Source organism: Cricetulus griseus (assembly GCF_003668045.3).
Source record: "Cricetulus griseus strain 17A/GY chromosome 1 unlocalized genomic scaffold, alternate assembly CriGri-PICRH-1.0 chr1_1, whole genome shotgun sequence".
In the NCBI taxonomy this organism is placed as follows: Eukaryota; Metazoa; Chordata; class Mammalia; order Rodentia; family Cricetidae; genus Cricetulus; species Cricetulus griseus.
The window spans coordinates 131250913-131273402 of NW_023276807.1; the positions used below are offsets into that span (position 1 = coordinate 131250913).

The 22490-nt window shown below is 44.1% G+C and overlaps 1 protein-coding gene and 1 pseudogene across 5 annotated transcripts in view; both read left to right on the forward strand.

The window, feature by feature from the left end:
* Positions 1–22490, forward strand: part of LOC100755731 (TBC1 domain family member 1) — a 201607-nt gene that overhangs the window by 65301 nt on the left and 113816 nt on the right. Inside the window, exon 1 of one of the 5 annotated variants that reach the window (XM_027390725.2) lies at positions 10373–10599. The exons of the other annotated variants lie outside the window; for them this stretch is intronic. Coding sequence (XP_027246526.1) covers positions 10570–10599 — 30 coding nt within the window. The 5' untranslated portion in view covers positions 10373–10569. Of the gene's footprint in view, positions 1–10372; positions 10600–22490 lie in introns of those variants that run through there. 5 annotated transcript variants of the gene reach the window in all.
* Positions 19880–20928, forward strand: LOC100755438 (annotated as a pseudogene).

The following is a 22490-nucleotide window of genomic DNA, read 5'->3' on the forward strand; positions in this document are numbered from 1 at the left end:
AGCTGGGAGAGTGTCTTTTCCAGGTGCCTCAGTTGGTCTACATGTCTTTCTGGCAGCTTGGCTGGTCCCAGAGTCTTCTTGGTAGTGTGCCTTGTCTGAAAGTGACTCTCTGCAAACTTTATAGTTTACTCTTGGGAGAGAGGGGCCTAGCGAATCTTGGGAGTTTCAGGGACTTCTTGATGCTGTTTTGAGTTGTTTACCTTGTGGTTTAAGGAGCTTCCCTATAGGAAGCAATGTTTCAATCTGGGAGGAAACTGCTGGAGACCTGGGTAATCACTGTCTACTTTCTCTCTGTACCTGTTCTGGACATTTCATATAAATGTAATCATACATTATATAGTCTTTTATGACTAGTTAATGTCAATATTGCCTAGGTCTACCCATGATGTGAATAACATTCCAATGAATGCATCTTGTTTAGAGTCATGTGCAGACATTAAATTGATGATACTTTTTTTTAAACTGTTGATAGTACTACAGTAAGTGACATTCATGATTCAGGGACAGGTTTTTGCATGAGCATCTGGTTTCTAATTTATACACAGGCATTTTTAGTTTCGGATTTTGTCTTCATCAGTGTTCTATTGGTATGAAGAGAACCATGACCATGGCAAGTCTTTTTTTTTTATTCAAAAAATATTTTTCATTTTACATACCAATCTCAGTTACCCTCCCTCCCCTTCTCTTGCCGCCACTTCCCCCTTCCCCCCTTTCCTACTCTCCATCCACTCCTCATCAGGGGTAAGGCCCTTCAACAAAGTCTGGCATACCAAGTTGAGGCAGAACCAATCCCCTTCCTCCTGTATCAAGGCTGTGCAAGGTATCCCACCACAGGGAATGGGCTCCAAAAAGCCAGTTCATACACCTAGGATAGGTCCTGGTACCATTGTCAGCCCCTCCCCCAACAGATCAAATTATATAACTGTCACCCTTTTAGACCCCCGGAAAACTCAGGTATCCGAGGTCCCAGGCTATGACTGCGGTCACCCCAATCACCAGGCAGATTCGAGAGTTTGATGCAAACTGCACAAGGCTTTATTGTAATTTAACAAGCTAACCCCATTTTAGCTCGGGTCTTTCACCCACCCGCCATGGCGGATGGCTAGCAAAAGACGGGTCCTAGGGCCTCCCAAGAGATCTTATAGGACAGCGTAAGGGGAGTGTCTAGGGGTACGCACAGGCTCACGATTGGTGTGCCTCCAGGCTTGGAGGGCTTGCCCTGTGTTGATTGGTCAACTGGTTGTTATGGCCCATAGGCCCTCCCAGGGTGGTTGCTATGCTCTCTACATCATTGCTGTGCGCTTGTCGGTAAAGCACACCCAGAGTCATAAAGCATAGCGCCACCAGCTAACTTCTGATTGTTTCCTTGTCACGAGGCAGGCATCTGGCTTTCTAGTGTCTAGGACAAGGTCATAGAAGCACGTGGTCATAGAAGCACGTGTTTGGCCAGTTATGGCTGCAAAAAGGGAAGCTGGTCCCTTCAACCCACATTCAGAGGGTCTAGTTCAGTCCCTTGCAGGTTTCCCAGTTGTCAGTCCATAGTTCGTGAGCTCCCACTAGCTTGGGTCAGTTGTCTCTGTGGTTTTTCCCATCATGCTTTTGAACCCCCTCCCCCCACCAAATGCTCTTCCCTCTCTTCAAATGAACTCCAGGAGCTCAGCCCAGTGCTTGGCTGTGGGTCACTACATCTGCTTCCATCAGTTACTGGATACAGGTTCTCTTCCTCCAGGTGTGTGTGTGTCTGTGTGTGTGTGTGTGTGTGTGTGTGTGTGTGTGTGTGGCCTATGGCAACTCTTATAAAGGAAAGCATTTAATCGGGGCTTTCTTACAGTTTCAGAGGTTTAGTCCATTATCAGCACGGTGGGGAGCATGGTGGCATACTGATAGACATACTGGTGCTGCAGAAGTAGCTGAGAGTTCTACATCTGGAATCTTCGGGAAGCAGGAAGGGAAAATGAGACACTGTACCTGGTTTCAGCTTTTGAACTCTCAAAGCCCAGCCCTAGTGACACACTTCCTCCAACAAGGCTACACCTCCTAATCCTTCTCAAGCAGTGAAGCTCCCTGATGACTAAGCATCCAAATATATGCGTCTATGGGGGGCTGTTCTTATTCAAACTACCACAGTGGTTTTTCTGGACTTGATATTATTCTTAGCAAATCTTTTTTTTTTTTTTTAATGTTTTAAAGATATATTTTATGTCTGTGTTCCTGCTTGTCTGTATGTGCACCACATGTGTTGCAGGTACCTGAGGAGTCCAGAAGAGGGTGTCAGATCCCTTGGAACCGGAATTAGATACTGTTGTAAGCCACTCATTGTGGATTCAGGGAACAAAATCCAGTCAGTGCTCTTAACCACAAAGCCATCATTCCAGTGCCATATATTCATTTTCTAAAAACAAACTTTTATGACTAGAAGGGATAAAACTCAAGCTGCAATTTCACTAAATCAATCTCTCACTTTGCCTGGCCTCTCCTCTCCTCTCCTCTCCTCTCCTCCTCCATCTTCCCACCTCTTACAAGCTTGTTTTGGGTCTGTCCCCTCCAAGCCTGTCCCGTCTGTTCCTGGAAAGCCTACAACCTCACTTTCACTTCTGCCTTCTGTACAAGGTCTGGCCTGACATCTCCAGCCCAGAAGGCCATTCTGTCTCTGCAGCCTGCCATTATTTTTCTCTTGTGAGCCTGGAAGCTTTACCATTTTCCTGGCATTTTTTCCCATCTTGTCCCAGTTTGCACTTCCTGGCTTTTATGCCCCTTGAGGGCAGGACTGAGGTCTGACTCACAGTCCGAATTCCCTGCAATGATTCCCTTGCCTTTCACTATAGGTACTAATGAATATTCATACTTGTGAACTGACTAAATCCCTGGCTAGTTTCCAAGTGGTTCTGATTCACTTGAAACCCCGTTGAATTGCCTTGTACAATTAGTGTTACAATGGTCCTATTTTTTTCCAGGTCTTGTGATGAGGAAGGAGCTAGTGAGTGAGGTCATGCTTTCTTATGCTCTCTAGTCTCCCTGGCTTCCTCTTCCTCTGGGTTAGATACCTGTAGCCTGTCTGCCATCTTTCCCTGAATACTCAGAACATTTCCAGTCCTTGCTTCTTGATCTCCTGAATTAACAAATAGAACTACATGCAGTTAAAAAGTGTCACAGTAAAAACAACCATATGCATAGCAAACAGACAGCCTTACAGAATGGTAGGCCAAAGTTTCTGTCCTGCCAGTAGCTGCCAAATAAACACACCGATGCTTATATTAATTATAAATGCTCGGCCAATACCTCAGGCTTGTTACTAGCTAACTCTTACATTTAAATTAACCCATATTTCTTTTCTATGCTTTGCCACATGGCTCATGGTTTGTTACCTCATTTTCTATGTCCTGCTTCCTCTCAGACTGGCTGACTATTCCTCTGAGTTCATTCTTCTTCCTACCAGCATACTCCTAATCTGGCTCTCCTGCCTAACCTTTGAAAGACCCCCGGAGACTCAGGCCCCCAGGATCTCGGTCCAGGACTGTGGTCACCCCAATCACAAAGCAGAGGTGAAAGCTTGATGCAAACAGCATGAGGCTTTATTGTAGTTGTTTAATGAGCTGACCCCATGTCAGCTCCCGCCTTTCATCCATCCACCATGGCAGATGGCTAGAAAAGACTCCACGAAGCCATGGTATAGAGATCTTATAGGGCAGCATAAGGGGAGTGTCTAGGGGCATGCACAGGCTCAGGATTGGTGTGCCTCCAGGCGTGGAGGGTTTGTCCTATGTTGATTGGTCAACTGGTTGTTATGGCCCATAGGCCCTCCCAGGGTGGTTGCTATGTGCTGGATGTCATTGCTGTGCACTTGTCCGTAAAGCACACCCAGAGCCGTAAAGCATAGCACCACCAGCTAACTTCTGATTGGTTCCTTGTCATGAGGCAGACATCTGACCTCCTAGTGACCAACACAAGGTCAGGCAAGCACATGCTAGGCTTTTATGGCTGCCGAAATGGGGAGCTGGTCCCTTCACCTTATTCTGTTCAGCTATTGGCTGGTCATCTTCTTTATTAACCATTCACAGTGACAAATCTTCACTGTGTACAAAGGGATTATTCTACAGCAAGAAAGCATTGCCATATATATATTCCAGATGGGACAGGCCTGCCAGGGAGAGATCCTAAAGAACCATACAAATCAAACACCAAGGGCAGAACTTGGTGGGAATGCTGAGCAGGAGTGTCTAGGCTCCTTTGTGGGGTATGGTCGGGCTTGGTCGGCACCCTTCTTCCATTCTGCAGTTTGACCCCTTTTCATGTTTCAGGAAGACTGATAAAGTGGTCCACCTGTGCATCCTTTGGAAGTCCCATAGAAAGGCAGCTATCTTGGGTTTTCTGTAGGGATGCTGTCAGCCAGAGCCATTTGATTAGCCTGCTGCTCACTGCCCAACTTTATTGTATCAGTCGCTTTTCTTCCTTGCTGTGACAGAACACTGGATGAAAGCAATTTAAGGAAGGAAGGGTTTATTCTGGCCAGCTGGGAAAAGAATTGCAGCAGAAGTATGGGACAACAGGTCACATTGCACATGCAGCCAGGAAGCAGAGGGAAAGGCTGGTGTTCAGTTGGCTTCCTCTAGTTTATTCACTGTGGGACTCCAAGTCATGGGATGGTACTAACCTACATTTAAATTGGGTTCTCCCTGCTCAGTTAATGTAATAGAGAAACTGCCTTGCTGACATGCCCAGAGGTTGGTTCCTTAGGTGATTCTAGATCTTTTCAAGTTGATAATTACCTATCCACTTTCTCCACCACTTATAGAGCTGTGCAAGTGGCTCTCAATCCTGACAGATCACTTATTACAACATGCAGATGATGCATCTCATAAATTGTATCTAAGCCTTAAGTAAACCCAGAAGTCAACATCAATAATAATCCCTCTTCTCTGTTGCCTGGCCAAATTCTGTTGCCTGGCAACTGATTAGATGGAATGTTCTAATGTTAGAATACACATTTTCCAGGATGCATTTCCTATTCATTCATTCCTTGTTCTTTCACTCTTGCCTGGCCTCGAACTTTTGTATAACTTGCCTTCCCTCTGAGGTTTCTGTGCATTTCAACTGGTCTCAGAGCAACTAAGTTATCTGCCCCTGCTCCCCATGACAAGGGACTGACTGCTAGACAACTAGGGCTGGGGACCATCAGTCCCCTTGAGCAATGCTGCATTCAGATTGCTTGGGAGATGTTACACATAACTCTTGCCTGGGATGCATACAGATTTCTACAAGGGTGAGGAACACATTCTCCAGGAGGCATTTTTTTTGGGGGGGGGGAAAGCTATGTTTTTCAGGTGGGAGAGAAGGCGGTATTTTAAAGGACGTTGTTGCATTTGAGCATAGGATCAGTTAGATTGTGGTAGAGTATGTGATGTTAATACTTTTCTTCTAGTGAAATTCTGGACTATAACAGAGGATTTCTTTGTGCAGTGTGGTTGGTAAGTTGCATGCTGCCAGTAAACTTTAAAAAAAAAGGGGGGGGCCTTTCACGTGTATTTCTCAAAATACTTGGTGGTAATGTTCCACAAATCCCTACCTATCAAATGCATTCGATGGAAAAGCCCCTGCTTTCCCATGAAAGAGGTATTCTATCTACTCCTGGCTCAGGCCAAGAGACCTGGCTCAGTGGGAGACCTCTGAGAGTCTGCTGTTAGTACCTTGGAGTATATGAACTGGAGGCCAGTTCAGGCGAGTGTGTCAGAGCCTGTACCCTGGGTACACATATATAAATGGAGGACTGAGTCCAGGTTTAAGCCGTGAAGCCTTCATGTCTGTTAGTTCACATGTCTGTACGCTTTTTCCTTATAACCTTTATAAGTCAGCATTTGGTTATATCTTACTACCCCCCTCCCCATTTTTTTTTTTGCAAGAAATACTAGGGTTTTACTTTAATTACAAAGCTCTTGCTATATTGCCTAGGCTAGCCTCAAACTCATGGTCCTCCAGCTTCAACCTTCTAAGTATCTGGGAATGTGGCACCATACCTGGTTTAATATTTAACTCCTTATCCTCTTTATTGTCCTGTAAACTCTCTTTAGGAGACTTGTCTTCTTTGGCAGAAAAACATAGTTCCTGGTGCTTCTGGCTTATTTAGACAGTTCTAGGGTCTCCTCCTCCACTCTCCAGAGTGGTTGAGGATGCTGGGAATCTGCAGTGCTGAGTTTGGGGGCTAGTGTGATGGTGTAAGGGGACATCTATCATTGTCTAGCTTCTTCTACTGTGGTAGAAGTTTACCCTCCAGTCACATCTAAACTCTCCAGTGGTCTCACCCCACCCCTTCTCCCGGTAGTTCCTACCATCCCAAGCTCATTTGGTAGATATTTTCTCCAGGGTCCGTTGGTCCATAATTCATTCACAATATATCCGAATGACCAATGTTAATGAATCTTGTCTATTACTTAATGTGTAAACTGGTCACTGGATGTAACTAAGAAAAAACAAGCTGCCTACTCCCTCTGCCCTCTTACCAGAAGCGACAGACTTCTGTGACCTCAAAGGTGTGGGGGGTTGTTCCACCAGCAGACAAGCAATTGATCCTGTTGCAGTGGATATCAGCTGGGTATTCTCTAATGCAATTTGGTTCTGAGGCTGGCCACAATGTCAGATACAACAGATTAGGACCACAGTCCTTAAATACTCTGGTTCCAATCAGACACCAGCCTGAAACCCCAGGTTGGTTGTCTGTGTAGTTTTATTTCAGACACAGGGTCTTTATATAGCCCAGGCTAGCCTGGAATTGGTGATCCTGCCTCAGACTCCAGATTGGTGGGATGACACATGTGTGACCCCATCCCAGATTTGTTTTTCCCTGAGCTTCTGACCCACCTTCTATAAACTAAGATTTCCACACTTGCCTCCCCAGGTTCAGTAAATCAGTGCAACCCAGGGAAACACCAGGTTATTAAAGGAAATTCTAGAGCAGTAGTTTTCAACCCTCCTAATGCTGTGACCCTTTAATACAGTTCCTCATGTTGTGGTGACCCCCAACCATAAAATTGTTTTGTTGCTACTTCGTAACTGTCAATTTGTTACCGTTATGAATTGCAATGTTAATAATTGACAAGGTAACTGATGTTGGGGTTGCGACCCACAGGTTGAGAACCACTGCTCTATAGGCTACAGATAAAATGCTGGAGTGAATTCCAGGGAACATGTGTGGAGCCCCTTGCCTTCTCTAGGCATACCATGCTCTAGGAACCTCCAAATGTTTTTTTTCCCTTTAAATTCTTTAATTACTACTCATATTTACATATTCATGCCCCCAATTCCCTCGCCCTCCCCTCCTCCCATGTTCCCCACCAACCTCCCCAACCCATCCCCCAACTCCTCCCCAGGGATAGTGAGGCCCTCCACCAGGGACCTTCAAAGTCTGTCATATCATTTGGGGGAGGACCCAGTCTTGGTGTCTTCCTTTCTCATTTGTATCTCCTTCATCTCCTTCACTGGTTTTTATTGCCCTAGCTAATATTGTAAGAACTATACTGAGGAGAAATGAGAAGACTGAACTTGTCTTACTCCCGATTTTAGCACAAATGCGGGGAGTTTCTTCTCTTTTTAGCATGACTTTGACTGTGGGTTCCCTGTATATTGCCTTTATTAAGATGAAATATATACCTTCTATCTGTGTTCACTCTAAGACATTTATCATGAATAGATTTTGTATTTTTTTGTCAAAGGTGTTTTATGAAACAAATTGGGTGATCATCTTTCTTTTAGTCCATGTATGAATTAGGTTCTGTTTTTTTTTTTTTTTTTTTGGTCCAAATTAGGAACAAGCTTGCTTCACATGTCAATCCCTCTCCCTTCCTCCCCCCCCAACCCTCCCCCCACCTGCCTCCCACATCATCCACTCTCCACTCCGAAAGCAGGTTAGGGCCTTTGACGGTGGCTCTCCAAAGTCCACCACATGATCCTGGACCGGGCCTAGGCCCTCTCTCATGTGTACAGGCCAAGAGTGCATCCCTTCACGTGGGATGGGCTCTTAAAGTCCCTTCTTACACCAGGGAAAGATACTAATCCACTACCAGGGGCCCCCTAGAGTGCGGAGGCCACCTAATTGACATCCACGCTCAGGGGTTTGGATCAGTCCTGTGCTGGCCTCCCAGGCATCAGTCTGGGGTCCATGTGATCCCCCTTGTTCAGGCCAGCTATTTCTGTGGAACCTCCAAATGTTTAGCCATCCAAAAGCTATGCCCTATCCTTTGGGTCTTTATGGAGCCCTCTTATGTAGTCATGATTACTAATAGACTGGCTGGGCAAATCCAACAAACAAGGCTTGTGTATGTCACCATTCTTTATGGCCTCTCTGTAGCATTCCTTCCTCCAGAGATAGGACAGGCCCTGTCTGGAATGAGATAGGTTTTGTTGTTTGTTTGTTTTAACCTGCTATTGGACAAGAATAGACAGGTCAGAGCTCTTTAAGGCTAGATCCAAGAAAGAATATAAGGGATGACTAAGAGTTTCTGAGAGCTCTCTTGGAGAAGAGAAATTCATTTTCATGGCTACCCTTTGGAAAGTTACTCAAAAAGTAACTGTGGACAAAGGCCAAAACATGCATATCATAATGGAAGTCCTGAGAGAAAGGCTGAGTGTCTGTATTCCCAATGGATTGACAGTCTATGCTGAGGTTGCTGGTCCACGGACCATACCGTGAGGAATGAGGTCACACACAGAGGACTCCTGCTTTAATTGAACTGTTAGCTTTCCTCTTTCTATCTGCTCCAGAATGTTATGTGATGATAAGAGGAAGATTTGGCTAAAAGGCTGCAGAGGCCTTCCCTGCTGTGCCTCTTGGTGATCTTCAGGGGATGCTGCTGATTAATGAATGGAGGGAGGCACTGCAGATTCCAAAGCTGCTTCTAGAGTGCTGTGCTGTTGTATGACACTGAGCTTTCCTGGAAGTGTTCTCTTTATTGATTTTGCTCATGCCTTTATGTGTGTACTAGACCAGGAAAGGGAAAAAGAGCACAGCCTTGTCATTTATTTTGCACACCCTTGGGCTACCTCTCCCAATCTGAACCATCTTCTTTCCTTGCATTAAGAAATAAAACAGAGCCCGGAGGTGGTGGTGCACGCCTTTAATCCCAGCAATTGGGAGGTAGAGGCAATCCGATCTCTGTGATTTCAAGAGAGTGAGTTCCACAGAGTGAGTTCCAGGACAGCCAGGACTGTTACACACAGAAACCCTGTCTCGGAAAATTAAAAAATAAAAGAAAGAAAACGCAGAAGGACTGAGATGTCACTTCTGAGATTAATTTGATTAATTTGACAAAAGGTTCAATTCTCCCAAGGGGTCCTGAATCCCTAGGTGTTTGGCTTGATGGTGAATTCTTCTCCCATCCAGGCCTGGGATACTTGCAGCCTCACCTTACTGCCTGCCTTAAACTCAAGAAAGACCTTGAGCCACAAACACCCAGCTAAGTGCTCCTGAGTTTCGTTCCCACAGGACCAAATTTGGGGGACAAGTCGTTAAATGGCAGTAGATAACTAACAGCTGCTAAGATAACAGGTATTTGGAGACTCCTAAAATCTGTTGAAGATAATGCACAATCAATATTACAAAGTGGAAAGACTAGGACTCGTGGGCTGGCTTTAACAGCAGGTTGGGAAACCATGAGCACTCCTTTGACACCTGTGTGCATCACACACCAACTGCTACAGACCTTTGGACTTGTATTTTCTCAACGTGCAAGTTGGGAGCGTCTGGATAGAAAACTCAGTTTAACCTTTGTAGCAGCCATAATCTGATAATCCCGCCTTGCCACCTGACCTGGAAAGGGACCCTTACCTCCAGTGTTTGGAGAGGTCTTTTGCCTGTGCTCCATTTCTGTCTCCTTAGGTGGGTTTTAAGAAGCCAAGAAAAGCACTTCTGGTTATGTAAAAGTATCAAGGACTTGGTAACACTGGCCCCTTTGTCACCAGCCGTCCTGAAAGGTTAGGGAGAAACGCCGTAAGGGTGGGAACAACCTCGGAAAGCTGGGCTGCCGGTTGTTCCAACTCTGTAGTTTTTAACGAGAGAGAGGAGGGAGGTCCACCCCCTGGAAAGCAGGGCAGCCTTGTGGTCTCTCCAACTCTGCGGTTTTTAAATCAAATCAGAGGAAGAAAGCGAGAGACTAAGATTTCTGAAGTTGTAGGAAAAGGCCCGGAGACCTGTAGAGCCTTCTCTTCCTCCTCAGTCACCAGAGATCGAGCACCCGGGACGTCCACAGAGGGCGACCCTTGCACATCCCAACTTCCCGCGTGAGCAGGTCCGGATGGGCGGGGAGAAGGGCGTGTCCACCTGGGGGCGTGGCCTGTGAAGCCCCTGCATCTCCACCCCCTCCCCGCGCTCCCCGCCCACTTCCCTTTCTCGCTGTGCTGCCCGGAGGGCTCGACCTCTCGGGCTGTGACGATCGGGGAGGGGTGGAGCCCGCCGCCTGGCCGCCGTCTCGGGACGATGCCCGCACCCCTCCGCGCCCCGAGCCCGCCCCCGGCCATCCGCAGGCCCACGGGCAGGCGCGTGTGAGCGGGAGCGGCGGGCGAGGAGCCGCCGCCCGGCCCGCGATGTCACCATTGTTCAGCTGGGTGGCCAAGGTAGGCAGCGGCGGGCCAGAGCTACCGTGGGCCGGGGGGCCTCCAACTGCCGGGCCGAGGCGCGGGGGAGGGCGGCGGGCGCCAGGCCGTTCGAACGAGCTCGGAAGCACTTTTCATTCATTCCTCCTCGCACCCGTCGGGCCAGCCTCCCAGAAGGCGTCGCGCCCGTTTCCCGGCTGGGGAGACTGAGGCACAGCCAGAGTCCCAGGTGTGGTCCCAGATTGTGGGACCGTCCCTGCCGTCCTGGATCCTCTCTGCGCGGGGTGCCTGAGGCAGGTCGCCGAGGATGTTGCCTGGCCTTTTTTTTTTTTTTTAACCCGCAGTTTTCAAAAGACAAGCACCGAGGTCTAAGTGTGTGAAATGTAACTTTGTCTGCACAAAGTTTTATGACTGCAGCTCTCCCGCTTTCAGAGCTGAGCGTTAGAAATCCAGGCCGGCGCACGGCTGCTTAACTAAAAAAGTTGGCGCAATTGCCAGGATTGTCTCTGGCTTTGCTTGGGTTGTGTGTGTTTTGAGTAAAGCATTGCTCCCAGCCATGAAAGAGGCCCAGCTCCTCTCATGGATACGATACCCCTGTGCCTGAGAGTGTGTGTGTGTGTGTGTGTGTGTGTGTGTGTGTGTGTGTGTGTGTGTGTGTGTGTGTGTGTTTGTGTATAATAACCTCACCTCGAGAGAACCCGTTAGCTCGTCTCTGACCCTTTATAAATAGTAATTAGATGGGGGTTATAGCTCCAGTTATGATGTGAGACGTTCAGAGTGGGTTTCCCCCTAATTACATTTTTCTGAATACCTGTTTGGGAGCAGAAGTGGCTTCGCCTGTAATTTAAGTAATAAAGTGGAGACAGAAACTGGTAAAGTTAGTTATGAAGTGACACCAAGGAACAACATTCCAACTCTGAGTCCTTACCAAGGTGGCCTCTGGAAGCAGCTGGTGCTACACTGAGAGGGCTTGTAGAAAAAGTTTATTTATTTAATTTCGTTTTACATTCCAACCAAAGTTCTCCCTCCTACCCTCCTCCCTCCCCCCTGACTCCCCCCGCCCCCCCCCAGCCTACCCTCCATCCACTCCTCCCGACAGGTAAGGGCTCCCATGGGGAGTAGACAGAGTCTGGCATATTAAGTTGTGATGGAACCAGGTCCCTCCCCCTTGCGTTAAGGCTGAGCCTGGCATCCCCTCATAGGGAATGGGCTCCAACAAGCTAGCTCATGCACCAGGGATAGGTCCTACTGCCAGCTCAAGCTTCACAACTGTCTCCCACATACGGGGGGGGGGGCTAGTTCGGTCCCATAGATGCTCTACAGCTGTCAGTCCAGGCTTCATGAGTTCCCAAGAGCTTGGGTTCAGCTGTCTCTGTAGATTTCTCTATCACGATCTTGACCTCCCTTGCGCATGTATTCCCTCCTCCCTCTCTTTGACTGTATTCCTGGAGTTCGGCCTGGTGCTTGGTTGTGGATCTCTGCATCTGTTTCCATCAGTTACTGGATGAAAGATCTGTGATAGTTGGGGTATTCACCAATGTGATTACAGGCACCCTCTCCACTACTGCTAGGAGTCTTAGCAGGGGTCATCCTTGTGGAGTCTTGGGAATTTCCTTAGCACAAGGTTTCTCCCTAACCCCATAGTGGCTCTAACAAGGTATCTCTTTCCTTGCTCTCCCTCTCCGTCCCTCTACCCCCTTGTCCCTCTCCCCCTTGACCATCCCGTTCCCTCATGTTCTCATCCCCCATCTCTTCCCCTTTACCGACCCCCTCGACCCCAGTTTACCCAGGAGATCTCATTTAATTCCCCTTCCCAGGGCAGTGCATTTGTACCTCTTGGGGTTCTTGTTACCTAGCTTCTCTGGAGCTGTGGATTGTAGGCTGGTTATCCTTTGCATTATATCTAATAACCACTTATGAATTAGTACATACCATGTTTGTCTTTCTGAACCCACATTACCTCACTGAGGATGATTTATTTCTAGTTCATCTATTTGCCTGAAAAATTTCACAGTCATTGGTTTTTACAGTTGAGTAGTACTCCATTGTATAAATGTATCACATTTTCTTTATCCATTCTTTGTAGAAAACTTTTGAGCCTGTACATAAAGTATAATTTTCTCCTGAAAAAAAAAATCCACATTTTTGCTTTTAAAGTTTTTTTTTTAACTTTTCTTAGTAACGCTAAACTTAAAAATAGAATTAACATAGTTTAAGAAGCAATTCAGAATATGTATATTTTTCAGGTTGTAGACCTTATTATTATTGGTATTTGTTTATTTTTGTTATTGTTTGTTTTTAATATTGTTCTCTAAAGGGGAAAAATGATCTTCACAGAGATGTTTCACTCCAGCACTAGCAAGGAGTAGATTGTAAAGATCTACCATTCTGTAAACAACTATAGCAGCAAAACAACCAAACCTGCTACTGCTTCTTTGTTTTTCAGTTGTCTTTGCTTTTCTGGAACATGTTAATAAGTATCTGTTCACTGTAGGAGATGGATCTCTGTTGACCTTGTTGCAGACTGGAGCCTTATTTCAAACAGCATGGAGGGGGCTCTGGGAAGTCTCAGCCTCCTTCAAGGAGTGGGTACTTCTGAAGAGTTGAGTCACACAGGCTCATAGCTTGATTTTGATTTTATGTTATTCCTGAACTGGTGTTAAAACCTTAGGCCACCAATAGCACAAAACAAAACAAAAAAACCACTCTGTTTTTAGAGCAAATTTCTCTTTAGTTGTCACTGTTTTTTTAATTTTAATTTTTTTGGGAAAAGGTCTTACTTTGTACAATTGGCTGGTCTGGACTAGGTGGACTAGGATGGCCTCAGACTCACAGAGATCCACCAGCACTTGGTCTGTTCTCTCCACGTCATGGAATTAAAGTTGTATGTCTCCATGCCCGTCCAACACACATACAAACGTGCACACACACTCATTCCTGTAGTTCATGCAACTATAGATTACATCTTGAATTAATTTTTTCACCCAGTGTTATTTTGCGAATGAAGAATATGACCTTTTTGGAGAGTATTTTGTAAACTGGGGTATGGAGGTTCGTACTTGTAACCCCAGCATTGAGGAATGGAGGGAGATCAGGAGTTCAGGTTCATCCTCATCCACATGGTGAGGTAAGGCCAGTCTAGGCTTCAAGAAACTCAGTCTTTAGAGGAAAAAAAAAAAAAAAAAAAAAAAAACTAAAACACACCCAAAAAGGAATAAAAGCTACTTGGGATTATAGACTATAAGAATGTCATTCATTTTCTGGGGACCTGTGCAGACCCATGCTTGGTTTATGATGAAGATTTCCTGTTTAAAAATAGGGAGTGGTCTAAAGGCAGAAACAAAGGTGTAGATAGCACATGAAATGGGCATAACCCTAACGGGCATTTATATTCAATTTAAAAATGCATGAGATCACTCAGATACACACGAGCACAGGCCTCACACCACACCTGCCTATCATTCAGCTGATTTGTTTTCCATTTTGACCTTGGCAGCCCAAGCTCTGCACCTGGCAGGGGAGGAAAAGGGGAGTGGGTGTTGTTGATGCAGAGGGATACCTGAGCTGGCAATCTCCTTGTGTGAATGGTGACCCCGTAACTGTAGAGAGCAACTAATAACGAAGAAATAAAACCTAGATGGGAAACCATTTAAAAGGTTTTTTATTGTTGTTTTGTTTTTAAATGGGCATACACCCTTATTCTGCTTTTAGTTTAGCATGAATTGGAGCATGGTCGAGGGTGTGCACTGAATAAATGATAGCACTGGCATTTAAGTACAGTTTCTTCGTAAATCTTCCTGGGGATACTTGTTCCCCTTCCACCATAATAAATAAAAAGGAACTTCTTGAGCTTTATGGTTTTTAGATTATACCTGCAGATGTTCCCTTAGCCCCACAGCCTTGAGCATATCTGTTGCTTGACTCTTTGCCTCTGTGTATCTGTTAGTGAAAACTGATCTCAGAAGACCTGCCAGGTAACCCTAAGAATCTACTTGGATTTGTACCTGCCTGTGAAGATTGTGACTAAGGTTATTGCTAGTGTCACAGGATTTTGAGTATATGTGTATATATTAGTTTACAGATAAAAATGAAAAATGGCATATAAAAATGCTGTGTCTGAAATTCAAGGTAGTTTATATGGTTTATGCCATATATTATTTTCCAGGGTTTATAGTTTTATTCCACAAGTGTATGTTGTGTACTGTTGGTGTACTGGGTAATTAATACTCATGTTCTAGAGTAGTGGTTCTCAGCCTGTGGGTCTCAACCCCTGTAGGGGTCATATCAGATAGTCTTCATATCAAATATTAAAGATTCATAACAATAGCAAAATTACAGTTATGAAGTAGCAATGAAATAATTGTGTGGTTAGGAATCACTACAACATGAGGAACTGTATTAAAGGGTCACAGCATTAGGAAGGTTGAGAACCATTGTACTAGAGGTGTATTTTACACAGTAGGTTTGTCCTTTAAAAACTGCACATTGAAGAATTTCATTTTTGTTTGAGACAAAAATCTCACTATCTAGCCCTGACTGGCCTCAAATGTTATTCCCCCCCTGCCTTTGCCACCTGAGTGAGTGTGTGTGTGTGTGTCAGGGCCAGGGCAGTCTTTAATTCATGGAACTCTTCCTGCCTCTTCTGCCTCTTCCTCCCAAGTGCTGGGATTAAAGACATGACCCATCTCACACTGAAGTTTTACAAGGCGAATATTTTAAAATGCCTTAGGAAAGGAATATTTTTTAAATAACTAATTGATTGCTAATTAATAAAACCAAGCTTTTCATATTTTGTCATTGTCTAAAACATACATATATAGCCATTTTCATGTTATAGGTTATGTGCATCTGCTGTATGTAAGACTGTTGTGAAGAGCTGTAGAGAGGTAAACCAGTTCTCTATTTTTGTGGTCTTTACATTCTAATCAGGAGAGCTACAAAAGTAAATAGATAAGCTGATGGTCAGTCCTAGGAAGAGAAGTAAACTGAGAGGAGGTGGGGACTGGGTAGGGTAGGGTGGGGTGGGAGTGCATTTAAGCTTTCCAGCAGCAGCAGGAAAGCCCAGTGCAAACTCCATCAAGAGCATGGAGGGCAATTCTAGGCCAGGTGGATGAGAGCTCTGAGCACAGGGCTGGGTTTGGAATTGTATTTAAATATAGTAGGAGGACAGTACATAGGTGGAAAGGAAGGAGTGGTGTCCACTGATGTGTGTTGTGGATGGAAGAGGGTGGACTTCTTGGGCTATACATGGGCTGTTGCATCTCAGTTAGGAGGTGGTGGTGGTAAAATGGAAGGCTGGTGGCATCATTTTTCTTCAACTTTTGAAATGATCTGGCCTGCTGGCTCTGCCCAGTCTACTTTCCTGAAGCCATTTTTTACTTCTTATTTGTTGAGTACAAGTGCATCTTGTTCTTTGATTAGTTGCTTCTAACCACAGCATTCAGTCAAGTCCCGTCCTGGCTCCTAGTGTATTTATTCACCTTTGAGGTTTTCTATGCCTGGAGTAGCCCAACTTCCGTGCCAATGGTCAGCTGGACTTGTTCTTCAGTTTGTCAGAACACAGCACAGCCGCCTTCACAACCCTTTTCCTGGGAGGTGTCTACCTGGCTATTGCAAGTGTTTATTTAGGCAACACTGCAGTCTTGCTTGAAGTCAGTCCTATGTTGGTTTGTCCTTGAGATGTCCTTAAAGCACAGACATTTTCTTCTTTATATTAATGCTACACTTAATTAGTGGTTGCTTAAGTTTAATAAAGAGTGAAGAACTCCTTAATAATTGTCAAGCCATCCCTTGAACTTGGAAAATGTGCTGCCTCTGCTAAGTCAGCTGGAGTAATCCATGCATAAGTACAGCTTCAGGGGAGCCGTATTTCTTGTCTGTAGTGGTTCAGATCCTCTCTGGCTAATAACTCAAGCATAGGTTGTTCTTAAGAGAGGATGGAGGAATGCTGGAGTAGAGGACAGTCTTCTGCAGAACACAGCCAGAGCAGGTCTCATCATGAGAAACAAGGTTCATCATAGCTTATTCCTTGGATGAGTTCCCTAATTCATCTTACTCAGTATGTGTCTGTGCCCTAATGGTCCATTTCTGTCAAAACCCCTCCATCCTCTGCACTTTTTCCAAAGCATCTCTGATTAATCATTCATCCATTGCATGAGTGGAAAATAATGGGAAGGGCAGGGCAGGGCTGATTTTGTCAGGCTGCTAGACTGTGCACTGTGCAGTAATACAATGAGGCTGGACTAGTGAGTGTCACCTGGACACCCATGAAATAAGGCCTCCTTTAGAAAAGCTATTTTTTGATCCCAGGACAGTTAGGATCCTCTAGAGACCATAACCAACTTCCCTCACACTTGAAGCTGTTGGTCCACTCTTCGAGATTCCTTATGTTGTGATTATTTAAGTAGAATAGCCCTTGTACTAGTCTGAAAACACTGAAAATCAACATGGGGTACCACAGTGTGTGCAAGTCACCATGGTATCTCAGGTAATGTGGCTGTGGTCGGGATGGAATCCTTCCTTGCTGCATTTCTAGCTAGCTTCTGGGTGATGTGGCTGCTCCCAGGCTGGGGACCACACTGCAAGTAAAAAGGTTCTCTTCTTCTTCTTCTTTTTTTTTTTTTTTCTGACCATAGGCCATGATTCTATTTGGGTTTCTTGTTTTTATCTTTTTCCACAAGAGAAACCTAGAAGTTAAGATCAGTGATCTTGAAAATTGGGTGTTTAGGGAACAAAAGTGAAAGAAAACCTTTGTCCCTCATACTCTGACATCTTTAAAAAAAAAAATTGAGCCCTGTTCAGAGACACTTGAGGCCTTGGGACTGTGCACTGCAGATCCCATCCTGGCCCACCCAGAGACTGCCAAGGCCCCAATACCAGTCCTGCCTCCATCCACGGGAAGAGGAGAGCCATCAAAGTATTGGACCTCTTTGCACTCACCGGAAGGGAACCTTGGTCCCACCCACCAGGAAAGGAAGAGACTCCTTCTACACCCACTGGAAGAAGGGATGGGAAGAAGACAATATGAAAACACATTCAATAACAGAAAAACCAATATGACACCACGGGAGTCTAGGGACTCTACACCAGCAAGTCCTGAATATCCCAATGCAGATGAAGCAGAAGAGAATGACCTTAAAAACAACTTCAAAGAGGATATGAGAAAATCCCTTAAAGAAATGGAAGAAAAAACAAACCAAAAAATACAAGAAATCAACAAATCTCTTAAAGCCAAGAAAAAACAATCAAACAAATGAAGGAAACAGTTCAAGACCTGAAAACTGAAATAAAGAGAATAAAGAAAACACAAACTGAGGGAATGCTGGAAATAGAAAAGCTGGGTAAACGATGAGGAACTACAGATGCAAGCAAAACCAACAATACAAGAGATGGAAGAGAGACTCTCAGGCATTGAAGATACACGAGGAGAAATAGATTCATTGACCAAAGAAAATCTTAAGTCTAACAAATCCTTAACACAAACTATCAAGGGAATATGGGATGCTTTGAAAAGACCAAACCTAAGAATAATAGGTATAGAAGAAGGAGAAGAAACCCATCTTAAAGGTTCAGAAAACAAAAATCATAGAAGAAAACTTTCCCAACCTAAAGAAAGACATGCCAATGAAAGTACAAGATGCCTATAGAACACCAAATAGAGTGGACCACAAAAAAGTCCCCTTGTTACATAATAATCAAAACCCCAAACATACAGAATAAAGAATATTAATAGCAGCTAAGGAAAAAAGACAAGTAACATATAAAGGCAAACCTATCAGAATCACACCCGGCTTTTCCATGGGAACCCTGAAAGCCAGAAGGTCTTGGATAGAAATTCTACCAACACTAAAAGACCAAGGATGTCAACCCAGACTACTATACCCAGCAAAGCATTCAATCAATATAGATGGAGAAAACAAGATATTCCATGACAAAACCAGATTTAAACAATACATATCAACTAATCTAGCCTTACAGAAAGTTCTGGAAGGAAAACTCCAACCCAAGGAAGTTAACTGCAACCAGAAAAACATAGGCAATAGATAATCCCACTTTACCAATAGCCAAAAGAAAAAAGGGGTGGAAATCCGCACACAATTCCACAACCAACAACAAATCCAAAACAAACAAGAATGAACAATCAATGGTCCTTAATTTCCCTCAATATTAATGGTCTTAACTCACCTATAAAAAGACACAGGCTAGCAGAATGGATAAGAAGACAGAATCCATCCTTCTGCTACTACACACCTCAACTTCAAAGACAGACAGTACCTCAGATTTAAGAGTTGGGATAAGATTTTCAAATCAAATGAACCCAAGAAACAAGCAGGGGTAGCAATCCTAATATCTAACAAATTAGACTTTAAACTAAAATCAATCAAAAGTGATGAAGGAGGTCACTTCCTACTCATCACAGGAGAAATCCATCAAGATGAAGTCTCAATTCCGAACATCTATGCCCTAAATACAGAGGCATCCACATTCGTAAAAGAAACACTAAAACTCAAATCACGCGTAAAACCTCACACACTTATGGTGGGAGACTTCAACACCCTACTCTCACCACTAGACAGGACCACTAGGCAGAAACTTAACAAAGAAAAAAAGGAACTAATAGAAGTTATGACCCAGTTGGGTTTAACAGACATCTATAGAACATTCCATCTAAACACAAAAGAACATACCTTCTTCTCAATGCCACATGAAACCTTCTCTAAAATCAACCACATACTTGGCAATATAGCAAACCTACACAGATACAAAAAATTGGGATAACCCCCTGTATCTTATCAGACCACCATGCTTTAAAGTTAGAATTCAACAAAAACACAAATTGCAGAAACTCTACAAACTCATGGAAATTGAATAATGAGCTGTTGCACTATTCCTGGGTCAAGAAAGAAATTAAAAAAAAAAAGAAATTAAAGACTCCCTAGAATTTAATGAGAATGAAGACACTACATACTCAAACTTATGGGACACTTTGAAAGCAGTGCTAAGAGGAAAGTTTATAGCACTAAGTGCCCACAGTGGAGAATAGTCACACTAGAGAATTACCAACACCACTGAAAAACAAAGAAGCAAACTCACCCTGAAGGAGTAGATGCCAGGAAATAATCAAATTGAGGGCTGAAATCAATAAAGTAGAAACACATAAAACAATACAAAGAATCAATGTAACAAGAATTGGTTCTTCAAGAAAATCAACAAGATAGACAAACCTTTATCCAAATTTACCAAACAGCAGAGCGTGATTATGCAAATTAACAAAATCAGAAATGAAAAGGCGGACTTAACAGACACTGAGGAAATCCAGAGAATCTATAACCCGATGATTCTGAAAACCTGTACTCAAAATTTGAAAATCTAAAGGAGGAGCAGCTTTGGAGGTTCCTTGGATCTGTGTCTTGCTTCAACAGTGTTTGGATGGAGCAGATCCGGGGACTCCTCTCTGTTAGCTTCCACCCACTTTTCAGTCTTTCCAGTCACAGCCTTTGGGACCATCTCCTCGCCATCCTGGGCTCCTAGGACCAGCCAGCACTGTCTCTTTTTAGTTAGCTACATACAGTAGATCAGCCATGACCTCCCAGATTCGTCAGAATTACTCCACCAAAGTAGAAGCTGCCGTGAACCGCCTGGTCAACCTGCACCTTCCGGCCTTCTACACCTACTCTCTCTGGGCTACTATTTTGATCGGGATAATGTGGCTCTGGAGGGTGTAGGCCACTTCTTCCCCTTATTGGTCGAGGAGAAGCTTGAGGGTGCTGAGTGTCTCCTCAAGTTTCCGAACGACTGTGGTGGCTGCGCACTCTTCCAGGATGTGCAGAAGCCATCTCAAGATGAGTGGGGTAAAACCCAGGAGGCCATGGAAGCTGCCTTGGCACTGGAGAAGGATCTGAACCAGGCCCTCTTGGATCTTCATTCCCTGGCTTCCGGTTGCACAGATCCTCATCTCTGTGGTTTCCTGGAAAAGCCACTTCCTGCAGGAGAAGGTGAAGCTCCTCAAGAAGATGGGCAACCACCCATTTGACCAACATCCATAGGCTGGCTGGTCCCCAACCAATGCAAACTGTCATGCCCCAGCCTTCTCTGGGAGAATATCTCTTCAAGCGGCTTACTGTCACGCACGATTAGGAGGCCTCACCTTCCAAGTGGCTGCCTCTGCTCTTCACCACCCAGCCTCAGGACCTTCACCCGAACCTTTCGAGCAACTAGGAAGCTTTGTAACCGCCCTGGAGCTCCTCTCGAGGTCTTGGACCAAGAAAAAATAAAGCTTTTTGAAACAAACAAACAAAAAAAAAAAAGAAAGAAAGAAAAGAAAAGAAAATCTAAAGGAAATGGACAATTTTCTGGATAGCTATCACTTACCAAAATCAAATCAAGACAGATAAGCAATTTAAACAGACCTATAACCCCTAATGAAATAGAATCAGTCATCAAAAGTTTCCCAACCAAAAAAAAGCCCAGGGCCAGATGGCTTCAGTGCAGAATTCTACCAGAAATTAAAAGAACAGCTAATACCAATTCTCCTCAAAATATTCCACACAATAGAAGCAGAAGGGTCATTGCCAAGTTCTTTTTGCTAGGCTTCATTAACCTTGGTACCCAAGCCACACAAAGACACAACTAAGAAAGAGAACTACAGACCAATATCCCTCATGAACATTGATGCAAATATACTAAAATAAAATACTGGCAAACCAACAGCCAACATCAAACTAAATGGAGATTAACCCAACATGATTCCTCTCAAACTAGGAACAAGACAAGACTGTCCACTCTCTCCATACCTCTTCAATATTGTACTTGAAGTTCTAGTTAGAACAAGAAGACAACAAAGGGGATACAAATTGGAAAAGAAGTCAAACTTTCACTATTTGCAGATGACATGATAGTTTACATAAATGACCCAAAAAACTCTACCAGGGAACTCATGCAGCTGATAAACACCTTCAGCAATGTGGCAGGATACAAGATTAATTCAAAAAAAAAAATCAGTAGCCCTATTATATACAGATGATAAATGCACTGAGAAAGAAATCAGAGAAACATCACCCTTTACAATTGCCACAAACAATACAAAATACCTTGGGGTAATGCTAACCAACAACTGAAAGACCTGTGTCACAAGAACTTTGGGTCTTTAAAGAAAGAAATTAAAGAAGATACCAGAAAATGGAAGGAAATGTTCTTGGATAGGTAGGATCAACATAGTAAAAATGGTAATATTGGCAAAAAGCAATCTACAGATTCAATGCAGTCCCCATCAAAAATCTCAGCACAATTCTTCACAGACCTTGAAAGAACAATACTCAACTTTATATGGAAAAACAAAAGACCCAGGATAGCCAAAACAACCCTGTATAATAAAGGAACTTCCGGAGGCATCATCATTCCTGACTTCAAGCTCTATTATAGAGTTATAGTCCTGAAAACAGCTTGATATTGGCACAAAATAGACAGGTAGACCAATGGACTTGAATTGAAAACCCTGATATTCACTCACACATCTATGAATACCTGATTTTTGACAGAGAAGCTAAAATTATACAATGGAAAAAAGAAAGCATCTTCAACAAATGGTGCTGGCATAACTGGATGCTGGCATGTAGAAGACTGCCGATAGATCCATGTCTATCGCCAAGCACAAAACTTAAGTCCAAATGGATCAAAGACCTCAACATAAATCCAGCCACACTTAACCTCTTAGAAGAGAAAGTAGGTGGTACCCTTGAACGAATTGGTACAGGAGACTGCTTCCTGAACATAACACCAGTAGCACAGACACTGAGATTGACAATTAATAAATGGGACTTCCTGAAACTGAGAAACTTCTGTAAGGCAAAGGATACAGTCAATAAGACAAAACAGCAGCCCACAGAATGGGAAAAGATCTTCACCAACCCCAC